Raw genomic sequence first — 14,871 nt, 5'->3', positions numbered from 1 at the left:
GAAAATGTGTTCTGGTACTTATATGTTAACCCAACCATCTTAATAGAAGTAGTATTTACTTTAAAATAGTATTTATAGTGCCCCAATAATATAAAACTAATATCAAATTCAGATAGTTCAGTCCTACTTCAGCCCCTTTCGTAAACATCCAGCAAAACAATAGACTAAATCCGTTATGAAAATCTAAAGCCTTCATTAGCTACCGTCATGTAAAACTAAGATGATGGCCCTCCCTAATGACGAAAATCGTCTGTAAGTATGGGGATTTGTCATCAAGGAATCACTATATTTAACAGTTTTTAAAATAAAAATACTTTTATGATGCGAACATACTTTTACCATGACTACATTTTACAATGTAAATCATATTTTAGTATCTTATTAGTGTAAAACACGATGATATTTCTCTTTCATTTCATTAGTACCGTCTGAAAGAAACAAAATTCATCTTATCTAACGTCTCTTATTTATCATCTGCAGTGTGTTGTATTATACTGTACTGAATTCGTTATTTGATATATTCAGGATATTGTTAACATCCTTTCTGTAAACTCCAAGACTTTAAATATTTAAGTTCTTTGAAAAAAGCTCGATAAAGCCTTTGTCGAGTACAAATCGTCTTTTTTGTATAGATGAGAAAAATCGAAATTTTCTTAGGAAACTATACAATAAGGCTTATCACTGCATCTATCATGCGTATCCCCAAATCTTACAAGTAGAAATGAAACATCAAATTTCGCTCTTTTCTCCATACACGTTGCTGAATTTCTTGTATTTAAATTATACCAGTTGATGAATGATGATTTCATAAGCCAAAGAGACTCAAAATGGTATATCTGTTGCCTCATTTTCATTTTTATGGGCTCTGGGCTATAATGTTTTTATTATTTTCTGGATGTGAGCCAAGTTCCTTACCCTCCTAGATCACAGAAATGAAATATCGATCATGACGTCCAAGGATATGCAGCCAATTTATAAAACAAGCTTCCCGATGACAATCTGGACTGATGCCTTGTTTGGCCAAAAAAGGGATCAAATCGAAATTCACTTACTTGAATATATCTATCTCTCAGCCTACATTCTTACAATGGAATTAAGTACAAATACTGTTTCTCATTATGAAATAACGGGATACTTACGTTGTAAAATTATCTTTATAATGATATCGAGGATTATATCATTCCCAAAGCGGGAATTTCTGATCAACACTTAGTCACAAGATGCACAATTTGAATGAACAATGTTAATATTTTTGCCCAAGCTCTCAATTTGAGAATATAGAAGTAGTAAGAACAAATAATTGAATATTATTGTAATTATTCGTCGAGGTAAAGCTGAAAAGAAATCAAAGTGAAATTAGTGATTCAATTTTGATAAAAATGGAATCAAAACTTTGCTTTGTGATTTATCATATCATTTGTTCTATTATATTTCCCTTGAAAATAACTTCTTTCTGTCCCACGTATGTAGTTGACGTAGCTTAGGAACTTACTGCATAAATCAATCAGCCATGTTAACCACAAAAAATTCCATTTCTGTCCCGTCGCTTTTGTTCTGTCACTCTTCTTAAATACCTTTGCAATGTGATAGTGATTAGCACTTCATCTTCAATTTAAATATCTTACATTTTGCTGAATAGCAGCATAAAAAGCAAAAAGACACATTTATTGTGATTCGACACAAAATCCTACTTCTGGACTAATAGCCCATTTTGGGATAATAAAACGGAATTAAAAGAAATTTATGACTGCAGGAAATAAATTATCCCAACAGTTTTTCAGTATAATTTCGCCCGAGACGTTCCGTATACGTCAAACATGTGAAGAAAACGAACTTTTAGTTTTGATTGGAAGATTAAATGCATCTATCTAAGAATATAATTTCTCATTGCAAACAATCCAAAAATGAACGTCATAAATTACATCCAGATTCCAAAGCAAAGCATCTGGCAATTCAATAAATGAATTATCGAATTATGTAAAAATTGTTTTTAAGAACATGGACAGCTTTTCTTGCTTTTGCCATAGCTGTAAACCTGTGGAAGGAGTTTTCGTCTGGGCAGGCAGACAGGCATCATGCTGAACGTGAGCAACAACCTTTAGGTTTTTGATAGAGGCGGTATGACTGTTGCGAGGGGCAGACGAAAAAAAGATTATATAGGATTTGTAGATTTTACACCTCTTCAGGCGTTTTTAGGGTGTGTAATTGCTCTTCAGTTTAGTTTTTGTTGACAAAATCTCATCTATATACGGCTACTTTGGTTACTGATTTTGTAGAGAATTAGGATATTGACCGGTCATCCAGATCTACAGACCTAAAACCCTATAGAGCGTGATTGAAACGTTCTTGTGATGGTCTCTGAAACTCGCGTTCTCTCTCTCAGTACCCTTCAAGACCTCAAACCAATATTGCTGCACATATGTTGTCGATTGGCCTATAGGTACTTAAAAACTGCCTCCTTTCCAGGACGAAATCTCCTTATGAGAGCTATATTACATACGTAAAGTACTTTTTTAATTTATTACAGAACTATTCGCACTGTAATATCTGCAATTTTTGGTTAAACAGGAAAACAAAATGTGTCGATTTTCAAAATGCCGGAAGTATTCTTTTGAATTTATCTGGATATCGCAGTACCGTGGGCTGAGATACTCTTTGAACATTATTCAAATTTCCACTGTTTCGTACGGTCGCTTTTTCTTTCAGGGTATACCGTTAGAAAATATATATATTCATTCACTATTTCTCGAAGATTTTTGACTTTCCTTCGAAAGACTCGCGCTTTTTAGCTTCCTCCAAAATCATTTTGAATAAAGGCAGATTTATCTTGGAAGAGAAAAGGGTAGATATCTTGAAATGATGAGTTGTTTCTTAGACAGATTTCACTAAATTGCGTTAAAATTAGATGGTCTTTTCTCTAGTACAAGAATTAATTTTAAAATATCTTTAAATTTTTTATTGGTACAAGAAATAATTTAAAGTTCTTACAGATTATAATTTGATTTATCTTTTTACATGCATATTAAACCAAATTTTAAACGTTCTAGAGTGTAGGAGTGGCATTTTTAATAATTGCTGCTTACAAGCATGCATAACTTAAATGTTAAAAACCCATTATCAGGCATATTATAAACATTTTATTTCGGAACAAACTATGAAGAAACGCTGTTTACGTCTAGTGATAACCTACTATGTTGTTAATGTCTAGTGAATGTCCAGTGCTAGCACTCATAAATAAAAACGAGACCCGTCATTCTAAGCGCTTAAGGAAGTGCTTAAAATTAAATTTCTATTTTTTCCATTTTTTCAATTCATTTTTTCAATATGTTTTGACAAAAAATATTTAAATAGCAGTTCAGATTGCCTACAGTGTTTTCAGAATCTTTTAAAATTAAAGCAAGAGTAAATTATATAGGATTATTTCAATATCAAAAAACATTAATAAACAGAACGATTAGTTCTGTTTAGAATATTAGGTTCGCTGATTGTTAATGCTGGTGACGCTTGTCCACTAAAATTTTAATTGTTTTATAAGGTATGTCTCTCACCTTTCTAGCGTGCATTCATGGTGTAGTGGTTCTGCACGCTGGGCCGGTATTCCAGAGGTCCGTGGTTCGATTCCCGGCGAAGGCGATTGCTCATTTTTCACCTCTCTTGCTCTCAAAACATTCCTAATGTCTCTACAGTGGCGCCTGAACTAAAAGAGTTGTGGATGATGATTCTCCGCACCCAGGATTTGGCAATTGGGTCCCCTAAAAACCCCACTCGCCCTTTAAAAGGGGGAGTATATAAGGTATTTCTCCCGCCTTCCTAGAGTGCTTTCGTGATGTAGTGGTTCTGCACGCTGGGCCGGTATTCCGGTGTTCCGTGGTTCGATTTCCGGGAAAGGCGTTTGCTAATTTTTCATCAATCCTGCTTTAAAAAAAAAAAAAAAAAAAAAAAAAAAAAAAAAAAAAAAAAAAAACTAATGTCTCTACAGTTTATTTCTTTTTAGTAAATGCTTAATTAGAAATCAATAAAATTAATCTTTTAAAGCAATTAAATAAGTTAACAGTTTCATAAGTTAGGAACCGAATGATGGAATATGAAATTCCGACATTTAGGGGACTACAGGATTCAAAATTTCCATTTCTACTAATTACAATAATACAATTAAACCCCAACTAAATTTCTGAGCCCCTTGTGCGTTCTTCCCCCCCCCCAACGTATGTAAGTTACTTTTTACGGCCACCTGACAATTGAAAAATTCGTAGTTCCAGTCCCAGGATTGAATTTTTCTGTTCCCTACAAAACAAATGATTCCATAAACTAGTGGTTCTCACAATACAAATAATATTCTGGATATTTTAAGTGTAATATAAAACTGACATTTACACAAAAAGGTGAATATGAATTATTTGGATTATAGCAAAGCACACTAGGTTATCTGCCGAAGGTGGCGCCTTCCTTCATGGAAGAAATTTGAAAAGAATCTAATTCATGTTCACATTATGTATGGGAAAATATACGAAAATTCCCATGCGCCCGTCCGTTTGAAGAATTTGAATTCGGATCAAACTGCCAGTGTTTACAGTTCTTACAGCTCTACTGCTAATAGTATCATATAAACGAGTATATTGAGTATGCAGATTTATACGCGATATTATGCAATATTGTACGATTGCGTATTGTAAACATTTGACATTGGAATGGAAGACTGCAGTGTGGCGTTGATAGTAAGAACTTCTAATTTGACGGGCATCACAATCATTATGTTCATAAAAGTACCTAAAGTATTTTTATAAGCTTACTTAGAGGATAATGTAATACTAACCGATGAATACAGTCCAGCACCTGTTACAAGAATGTCATTCGTACATTAAAGTACAGCGTAAGTAACCTGTTTGCAATAAAATATTGGATTTGGACGAATTTTACTTAAACGGTGTTTATTCATTCATTAGCAAAACTATTAATCTTTTGCGTATGACCTATCGTTTCAAAGAAACACATTGCTAATTAATATGAATTCTGTTGTCTGACAATAATCAGTTCTTAATTTGCTAAAATTACTTTTAAATGTCTCTTTTCAGTACCACCTAAGCGACTAGTAATTCGTGACGACTCTGGCCAAGAAATCCGTGACAGAGCAGGGCCTTATAAAGAGAAATCGGATATAGGTCTATCTTGTGAAGCTCAGAAAGGTAAGGCGTTTCAAACATTAAAGTCTTAACTTCTGTTTAAACTTGCAGTTTTGCACTTTATTGTAGCAGTTATTTCTCAGTATCTGGATATTAATATCTTTTGTACGATGCACAACAAACTCTCTAGTGATAAGCAATTTATGATAATATATTGACTGCAAAATATGTCTAAATCTGAGATATCTGTATATCAGTTCTGATGAGTAAAGACTGAATTAAGTGCAAGAACAATGTTGTCAAGGAATGAGCTTATCGCTTTCTCAGCTGCAGCAAAACTAAATGATAAGTACCGCCAACAGCGAAGGAGGTTTTAACGAATTTTCGAGAATTTACAAGCAAATAAAAACGGCGCCTTTTGTAGTAAAGGAGAAAATTTAATAAAAATTAAAAGAATGTTCTTTAATTTTTTTTTTTTTTTGCTATCTAATGTATAGGTTGATTAATGAATTTTCAAAAACTCGTTGATCTCTTTTTCCTCTTGTGATAGGTGTTCTTCATTTTGTTGCAGCTGAAGGAAGCAAGAGAGCTCAATTTCTGAAAGCGTTTATGTTAAGTCAGGTCTATGATAATAACATTGTTTCCTTGCACTCAGTTTTACTTCTAGTATCAGTGTTTATCATTTTAGTAAATGAATGATGTTTTAGTCATGCGCTTGATATAACTTTCTCAGCCTTTCTAGTAGGTAATGAAAACGGAGATAATTTTTAAAATGAGTAGATTAGCGCGCTGCAAACAGTTTCCTAATATGATTGGGTAGAACCGGTTCTGAGAATTCGTGCGGATATTAGTGAAGTATAGTATAAACGCTTTCTGAGAAATAACTCATATTTATGTTTCACTGAATATAAGAAAAACAATGTAAATTCACATAGCCAACCCATTCAATAACGGGAACGTAATCCAAGATAAAAAAAACAATATTTACTGAAATTAACGGGATGTTCAGTAAGTTGATGATAACAAACTGAATTTTTGTGTGCATTGTTTAGATTCATAGAAGTGTGTTAAGTTTTAATATACAATCGATATAAAGGTCTGAAGTGATTTATCAGCTGTTAGTTGGATAATGGCTGTATACTATAATCCGACGATTCAGATGATGAACATTCACCATTTTCTAATACTAACTCAAAATAGCGTGATTTTATGGTATATAAAAGTTAATACTGAGAGACTTGCCCGTAATGTCGGCTTGGTCACCGTTACAAACGAGTCCGTTAATGTAGTAGTCCCATTTAGTACATTTAGTCCCATTTAATTAGAAATGTTAAGAAACATTTCTAATTAAATTTGTAATGACTAGGTCTAAAGAAAAAGCAAAAGTCTATTTTGGAAGAAACCATAACATACAAAGCATGTTAAGAAACTTCATATATATGTAACTTATTTCATATATACATAACTTATGTTATGTGAAGATAGGGAGACCAGTGATGGAAACATGAAAAATAAGCTCTGTCCTTGGTGGAGTTCCGAATTACGAATCTTCCTACTACTGCTAGCTAGATATTTTACCACTTACATTACGAAAGCAAGCATGAAAAAATATGATAATTCCTTATCATGAGAGATAGTTTTATACTTTTTGCACTATATTCTTAAACGGTATTGTACAAGCTTAAAGGAATATTGAGAGTAAAATATCATTGGATTAGATTTGCAGAGTCTTCTTGTGTGTTTTGGAAACATAAATTTTAGAGACCCTACTGAAAGACGAAGTAGCAAATTCTCGCTGAATTTTTGGAAGAACAAATGACTGCAGACGAAGGTTATAACAACCTTTTTATTTTAACTAAACGGAACCCAAAATGCCTTCGCACGGTGTTCACAATTTAACCACCACTTGGGGCTAAGTAACTTGACCACAAAACAATCTATACAATCACAATGAATTAAAATTTTAGCTAAACGACTGGCTTCTACTCAATCTAAATCTTTTAATAGACTGCACACAGCAAAGCCGATCCTATGCATTATGGAAGTATTATGGAATTAACTTTAATCACACAGAAAATATTTAACTTATGAATTAATTAATGTACTACGTTTTCTTTCATCAAACATCGAACTAGTAACCATACCAGATACCTTTTTACCCAAATCAATACCAACATTCCTTGCAGTAGAAAGTTCCCTTAAAAATGACGTAGTCATTATACTTCAACGAAAGATAAATTAATATCATGTTATTAGTTGTGTAAATTTAATGTAATATTTTCCTTAATAATTTTCTAAATATCAAGATTATAAAAAATATTGGTGTTGACAAACAAAAATATGAGCTGTGAAAAACAATTAAGAAAATACGGTAGATCGTAGATTATCCTATTTTCTGGTACCTAATTCACTAAAGATACCTGGACAGATAACGTAAGTTTTATTTTTAACCATAACTAAATTTCCTCCGCCATGCGGAACAACAGTGACATTGTCACATTCTGCTTCTTTAAAATACCCCGCATTTTTTTTGCAGAAAGTAGGGATGTAAATATGTTTTTATCCCTCAAAGGAGAAATAAAATTTTTAATTTTTAGTTATCAAGGAGAAATGAAATAAAATAACAGAGAATTTTAGTTGTCAAGACTTGTATTTTCTCTCCTAAAAGAAGGTATTGTTTTATATGCGATTGTATTGTGTAATGCTTTTAGACAAAGAAGCTGAATTGAAACTCCATTCAAAGATTTAATAGCTGTCTGTAAATATTAAAAGTAAATGTAAATTTTCTCGGAGTTAAGTTAGTCTTGCATAGATGCTGTGATCTCATTTTCATTTAAAGTAGGACCATCTGCATGGATTTATTCAACACTTTTATTTTCTGACCGATGTCTATAGATTTTTCCCACTCTCTTTCTTATTATCCCATAACAGTTCTGCTTCTCATTATTACACTACCCAATTCCGTTGTAATATTCTTTCTTTTCGTTAAAATACAATTACAATAAAATTCTTTGTTTCATATCTTCCTATAGCATCATTGATGATATTCACAATCACGTTATCCAGTTTCGTTATAAAATGTCAATTAATATTTTTCTGTTTCATATCATCCGACAGAATTTATGATTTTAATTGTGACATTATCAAGTGAATTTACCCTTTTTTCCATGTAATTTGTGCAACTTTTAAATAATAGGTTCATTTAGTTTAATATTTCTCAGTATTATTTGCCTAAAATAGCGTTACCTCGAATGGACTTTTAGTCTGGAAACGGGATTTTACGTAGTCCACAGTAAAAGGCTGTATCACTTTCCAAATTATAGTCACCAAATATTACCACCTTGAGTTATTTTTAAAGAAATTAAATAATAAAGAATCTGCATGTATGCATATATGTTCTTCGTAATGTGAAAATACGACGGTACCTAGAGCTATCAAATTTGAATAACGTACGCCTTCACCCGAACATGTTCACCTGAAAACTCGAATCTTTAGTTTCGAATTTTATGTTTCTTATTTCGTAAAACTTTACTCAACTTTTGATTTACAAAGTGAATGATTTAAAAGCGAGCAATGTCAACACTGTATGGAATAAAATAATTTTATCTCCAGAACACGAGACTGTCTTCCGGAAATGCTAAACATACGCTGTTTTTAAATATTTTGTGATTTTGCTGTTGAATTGAATTTTATGTAGCGTAAGTGCGAAGAATGTGGTTTTTAATAAATAAAGTTCACAGGCGAAACATTAATAATAAGAAAACAAAAATAAGTTTTGCAAGGCGTGTTACTAAGAAAATTTAACATTCATATGATGAACTGAGTGAAAACTGAAAGAAATAGGAAAATGTATGCCAACAACTTAACACTGCATCGAGAATTCTAAACATATGCTACTATGCTGGCTTTTAAAATTTTTGCCATTTTGCTGTTGAATTGTATATGGCGTCAGTGCGAATTAAACGATGCTTAATTATAAAGCTAAAGAAAATTGGTTAACAGAAGTGAGTGCAAGAACAGACTGATAAACTGAGGAATGAGCTAGCGTAAAGTACCTGACCAAATCCTTTTGAATAAACGTTAAAACCTGAACCCTTCCACCTTTCAGATTTTTTTAAAAAATTTTATTTTAACTATTAGGATTTTTCTCTTTATATTTTAAAAATAATATTTAGTCCATATATACAAGAATATAAATATTTTCATAAAATCAGATTTTAAAGAAATTACTTCTTTTCCTTTTAATATATTCATTATATTTTATTCTTAACTAAAGAATTTCCGCATATTCAAAGATAGCAAACTAGTCAAAATTTAAATGTATACGTCCGGCGATTTACAACACTTACTATGCTCCATGCAATTATAGTTAGGTATTATGTTGCGCAGCAATTAGAATTTCTCCTCAGACGTTATCTAAAACATTATTCTTAGAAAATTTGCTTTTGAAAGGTGATTATGGCAGTTGTTACATTTAAACATTAAATGTGGCTCTTAAATTCAGTATTGTTCTTCAGGACAGTTATGTTCAAGCTTTAATCTGCGCTAAGGAAAGTATTTAAGTGCTATCTTGTGTAGATGTGCGTATAAGCATTTCCTCTAGATTCTTTAGTCAAATATGTTTATACTATAATGGAACATGATTCTTCTCCTCAGCTATTTCGAAATATGATTACAATGGTAAAATCATTCACAATATAAAATTACTTAGTTTGAAGCTACGTTACTTCGTTTGAAGTAAAAGTGCATTTTTAATAATAATGCACCTGCACATACACATAAAAAATAATTGGTAAACTGTTCGTAAATAAGCTAAAAATATTTGAAATTAGTTCCTCAACTACTCTGTATTTTGAAATATCAATTTATTTCAGTTGAATGATAATTGTAATTAATGAGCTGTAGCATTACCGATGACAGCTTAAAATGAATTCATATTTATAATTTCTCCAGTTTGTGAAGAGGAGATAATTAATTGTCTTTGAAATTGTTGCCTCTTCATCAATCAATCTTTGCTAAAGCGAATGGACAGTTAACTATTGTAGACATTTTAATATATAATTTATAAGAGTATCATTCTCAAAATTGGGATCGAAAACAGAAAATCATATTCTAATAAGTTAATAAAATTGGTCTGAAATATTATTAGGAAACGTTTTAACCTATATATCTCTAAAACAATTAAATTTAGTATAAATAAATTAATCACAATTAAATCAAAATTACTTTTAGAGTAAAATATATGTTCTTATACTGTTAAAGGTTGAAAAAATTAAATGTATGGATTTATAGTAATATTCATGCACCAGTATTTAACGTTCCTTAAAAATTTTATATATCGAGTTTTAAAGAAAATTTCCCGCCACCGCAAATAATGTCTGAGCAAACAGTTTGCATTGGCGTGTTTAATCATATTTTGTCAAACGATTTTTGGTATTTGAAAGAAAGAGACTTGCTTTAGAACCCTGTATTGGGAAATCTGTAAAAACGTATCGTTATCATTAAGTACAAGGCGTCTGAAATGGAACTATCACGCTGTCAAATTAGAATCATCATTTACCTCCAGTTCTCTTTAAAAATATCAATTGAAGAATGTCACCACATCATGTATATATCTTTAGGTACTAATGTTGTATCATATGACACTGTGAAGGTTTGGTAGCGAAAGTTCAAAAACAAGGTCTATGACATTCAAAACGCAGAGCGCTCTGGCCGGTCTACTGATCTTGATGAGACCCGCGAGAAATTATATAAGAAGATCATTACCACATCCATTAGTCGTGCCATGCATCGCATAAACTTGCCGTACAAGTTCAATCGCTGCGTACCGCATGAGCTGACTCAAGGAGAGAAGGACAGGCGTGTTCGGACCTTCATTAATCTGCTCGAATATCAACGCAAGGACAAATTTCTGGACTGGATCATCACAATAACACAGGCCGAAAAGGGGATTCGTTTGTGCCCGATGAGCCCGTCGGCAGCGTCGCAAAATGCAGTTTGACTAACAAAAAGATCATGCTTTGTATCTGGTGGGATTGCCTTAATAATTATCCACAAAGGTTATATGGGAAAAGGTGAGATCCTCGACTGTAAGCTATACAGCGAGATGCTAATCCGCGTTGACGCTGTTATTAAGGAAAAACATCAAAATGAGATCCAGCTTAAAAAGATAATATTTTATCAAAGTAATACAATAGGCATTCACCAGCTGGACTCATGTGGAATCTTTTGCCACAGCCACCACATTGCCCCGACATCGCTCCTTCGGACTTCTGCCTTTATTCACATCTGCAGGTACATCTTGCCGGTGCTGTCTTTCACTCTGCACAGGACCTCCGAAATGAGGTTGATCTGTTTTTGGAGTAGCGGCCACCAAGTTTCTGGGCCAAAGACTTTGAAAAACTACCAAAACTTTAGCAGAAAATCATAGATTAGGGTGCAGATTATTGTCTGCACTAAAACTACTGATTTCCTTTTTTTTTTTTTTTTTTTTTTTTTTTTTAATTTTTATTAAGTACTTTTTCGGCGGAAAACTTTCGTTACAACCGAATAGATTCATTAACTGCATATGATTGCTAATAAACCAGAATTTAAAAATGAGGAAGCATATATAGTAAAAAATCCTTTTTGCAAAATACGTGTATTTAAAAGTTGATTTCGGACAATTTCATTATTTTTATGTTAAGAAATTGTATATCAATGGAAAGAAGAAAGACATTTCTGTGCGAATGTAATCCAGTAAACTGCAGTGAATTACATTTATTACGAAACCTGACACTGCTAAATAAAGATACAAAGAAAACGCAGCTCTAAAATTTAAAAAAAAGGACTCAAATACTATCCGTTAGTAATGATTTTTGTGAAAACTAGTTACAGCATTTACAATTTCAGTTTTATTAACAGTTAGCAGGTTGGTAATTTGTTTACTAGATCTCTCATGTTGTCACATTATTCTCTCAGACCATTCTCTCACATTATTCTCATGCGAATTTCACGACAAGCTACAAAGTTTAACCCTTTTAATCCCGAACAACGCTATATCGTCGTTCGCAACACTTTCAAAATGTTCTAGCTACGATATACACTGGTTATCATAAATTAAGGAAAAATCACGATTAATGAAAAATTTACATGTAGAGAGAGTTACCCACAATATACAACACATAGTAAGGTATCAAATAACATAAAAAGAAATTACCACACAAATATGGTATTATAGAAATTAGCATATGTATAAAATGAACAAATCGAAGGTGTCAGTTTGCTATAGGACACGTACCTTTAATATGGAATATGATCGCCTCTAGAAGCAACGCAGCACACACAGCGATGTGCGGTCTATCAGTTCCACATGAAGCCAGAGCCATTGCTCTTGCAAAGCAGTTGCAAGCGCGACAAGGGTAGGAAGGGGAGGATTGAGAGCGGCTAGACGTCTTCCTAAAGCATCCCAAACGTGCTTGATAGAATTCAAGTCCGGGGATCGAGCTGGCCACTCCATGCGCATAATTGTTTCCTGTTGAAGATAATCATCTACAATGCGAGCCTTGTGTGGTCTTGCGTTGTCGTCCTGTGACAGGAAACCATCACCTATTGCCTCGGCATATGGGCGCACATAAACATCAAGGATGTCATCTCTATAAATCTGAGCATTCACGGGTCCCCTTGGAAAGACATAGAGGTCTATGCGTCCACCCAAAGAGATGCCACCCCAAACACAGTCACTGCCCCTTCCGTATGCATCACTTTCACGGATGTTAACGGGTTCTGGGTTCTCTCCATATCAAATACCGCCTACTATCGCTTTCTAGACTAAACCTGGACTCAACCGTAAAGAGAACCGCCCTCCATTGATCAGACGTCCAATGGACATGTTGTCGTGCCCATTGAAAACGGTCCTTCCTATGGCGTGACGTGAGCGGCACACAAATGGCTGGTCACCTCGCATACAGACCCCCTACGTGAAGCTTTCCACGCACAGTTGACGTTGACACGAACCTTCCGGTGGCTGCAGCAAGGGAGGATCTAAGAAGAGTCGGAGTAGCGGTTCTATTCCTGCGTGCACATAATGTCAAATATCGGTCATCGACGCTCGTCGTAGCAGTTGGCCGTCCTTGGCTGAACCTCCTAGATGCCGAATCTGTGGTTTTAAATTGCCTCCAAAGTCTATGAACCACAGAAGGACTCACATTTAGCCATCTGGCTACTTCTGTTTGACTTTGTCCTGCCTCTAGTCACCCAATGGCTCTCCATCGCAGTTCTGCAGGCAAATGATGCCTGGAGGCCATTGTTACGAATTGGCTATCTCACATTTCTGATGTCACTGTCACAGTGAAATATGTGGGCTTGCTCTCAAACATGGACTTTTATGCTCCTCTTAGATGACGTATTTCGAAAGCAGCGCCACTAATTTGCATATCGCAGTTTTACTCAGCTACTCTTACTTGGCAACATATTCAAATTTGACACGGTTTGGCGTATTTTTGAGGGAGTTATCGCTATTTTTGTGATTTTTCCTTAATTTATGATAACCAGTGTATTATTGTGTGTCCGACGGCGCATTACTAATCGCATTGCGAGAGAACTCTATCTTAAAATATATTTATAAAACGTCCCTGCTAAAAATGCCCCGTAGAAACCCATAAAATTTTTTTACGGGGAATTGGCCTACGGGTACCCGCAAAGCTGTACGGATACCCGTAGGCCAAATCCCCATAAAAACCCATAAACAGAAACCCGTACAACTGTACGGGTACCCGTAGGCCAAATCCCCGTAAAAACCCATAGAAAGAAACCCGTACGGTTGTACGGGTACCCGTAGGCCAAATACCCGTAAAAACCCATAAAAAGAAACCTGTACGGTTGTACGGGTACCCGTAGGCCAAATACCCGTAAAAACCCATAAAAAGAAACCCATACGATTGTACGGGTACCCATAGGCCAAATACCCGTAAACAGAAACCTGTACAATTGTACGGACACGAGTAGGCCAAATCTCTGTAGAAACCTGTAGAACTGTAGGCACTATAAACAAAATCCCAGTAAAAACCCATAGCCAAAAATCAGAACTTTATATGCATATCCATTAGCCAAATTTCCACGGGTATTCATATACAGAATCCCTATAAAAAACAATACACAAAAATAGAACTGTAAATCAAATTTCCATAAAAACATAAACCAGCAGAAGTACAGAATTAGCACTGAAATGTACAGAACTAAATGGCTGAGAAAGCATGTAAAGTAATTTTAAATAAAATTCAATGCAAATAAAAATTTTTAAATATCTAGAAGCCTACGAGCCCCTGTCCTTAATGCACGTCAGTATCTATAAATATATTACAAAATATTTGTATAAATTCTGTTTACAAAATTTTAAACTACCTTTATATAATTTTGAAAATAAAATGAAGAGAAAGATAATAACCAAAGTCATGATTCACAACCATCGAAAGATATATGTAAGAAAAATAAGAAATAAGCAAAAGATTAAATTAGCAGCATAAAATCAATTTTCCTTCTCTATTCTAAAAACAGTAATCTTTCTGCACTGCGTTACTTCGAGATTAATTCATGTCATATGACTCTTACATAATTTGATGTTGTAAAAGGAACTAAAACTCAAACAGCCAATAGTAATTTTATAGCAGTATTAACTATCAAATACAAGTAAAAATGCATAGAGAACCAAAATTAACTCGGTCTGAATTAAGATTTCACCCTTAACATAACGTATTTGCTTTTTACGCTTTGG

The 14,871-nt window shown here is 33.8% G+C and overlaps 1 protein-coding gene across 1 annotated transcript in view; it reads left to right on the top strand.

The window, feature by feature from the left end:
* Positions 1-14,871, top strand: part of LOC118192483 (adhesion molecule nephrin-like) — a 908,686-nt gene that overhangs the window by 599,694 nt on the left and 294,121 nt on the right. The window contains exon 4 of the mRNA XM_085815030.1: positions 5,073-5,183. Within this exon, the coding sequence (XP_085671156.1) occupies positions 5,073-5,183 (111 nt within the window). The remainder of the gene's footprint in view (positions 1-5,072; positions 5,184-14,871) is intronic.

Source organism: Stegodyphus dumicola, chromosome 4 (assembly GCF_044657685.1).
Source record: "Stegodyphus dumicola isolate Sdum_Otavi_A_Nest chromosome 4, ASM4465768v1".
Classification (NCBI taxonomy): domain Eukaryota; kingdom Metazoa; phylum Arthropoda; class Arachnida; order Araneae; family Eresidae; genus Stegodyphus; species Stegodyphus dumicola.
Note: the sequence above shows the minus strand (reverse complement) of the source record. Positions and strands in the feature narration are given on the sequence as shown.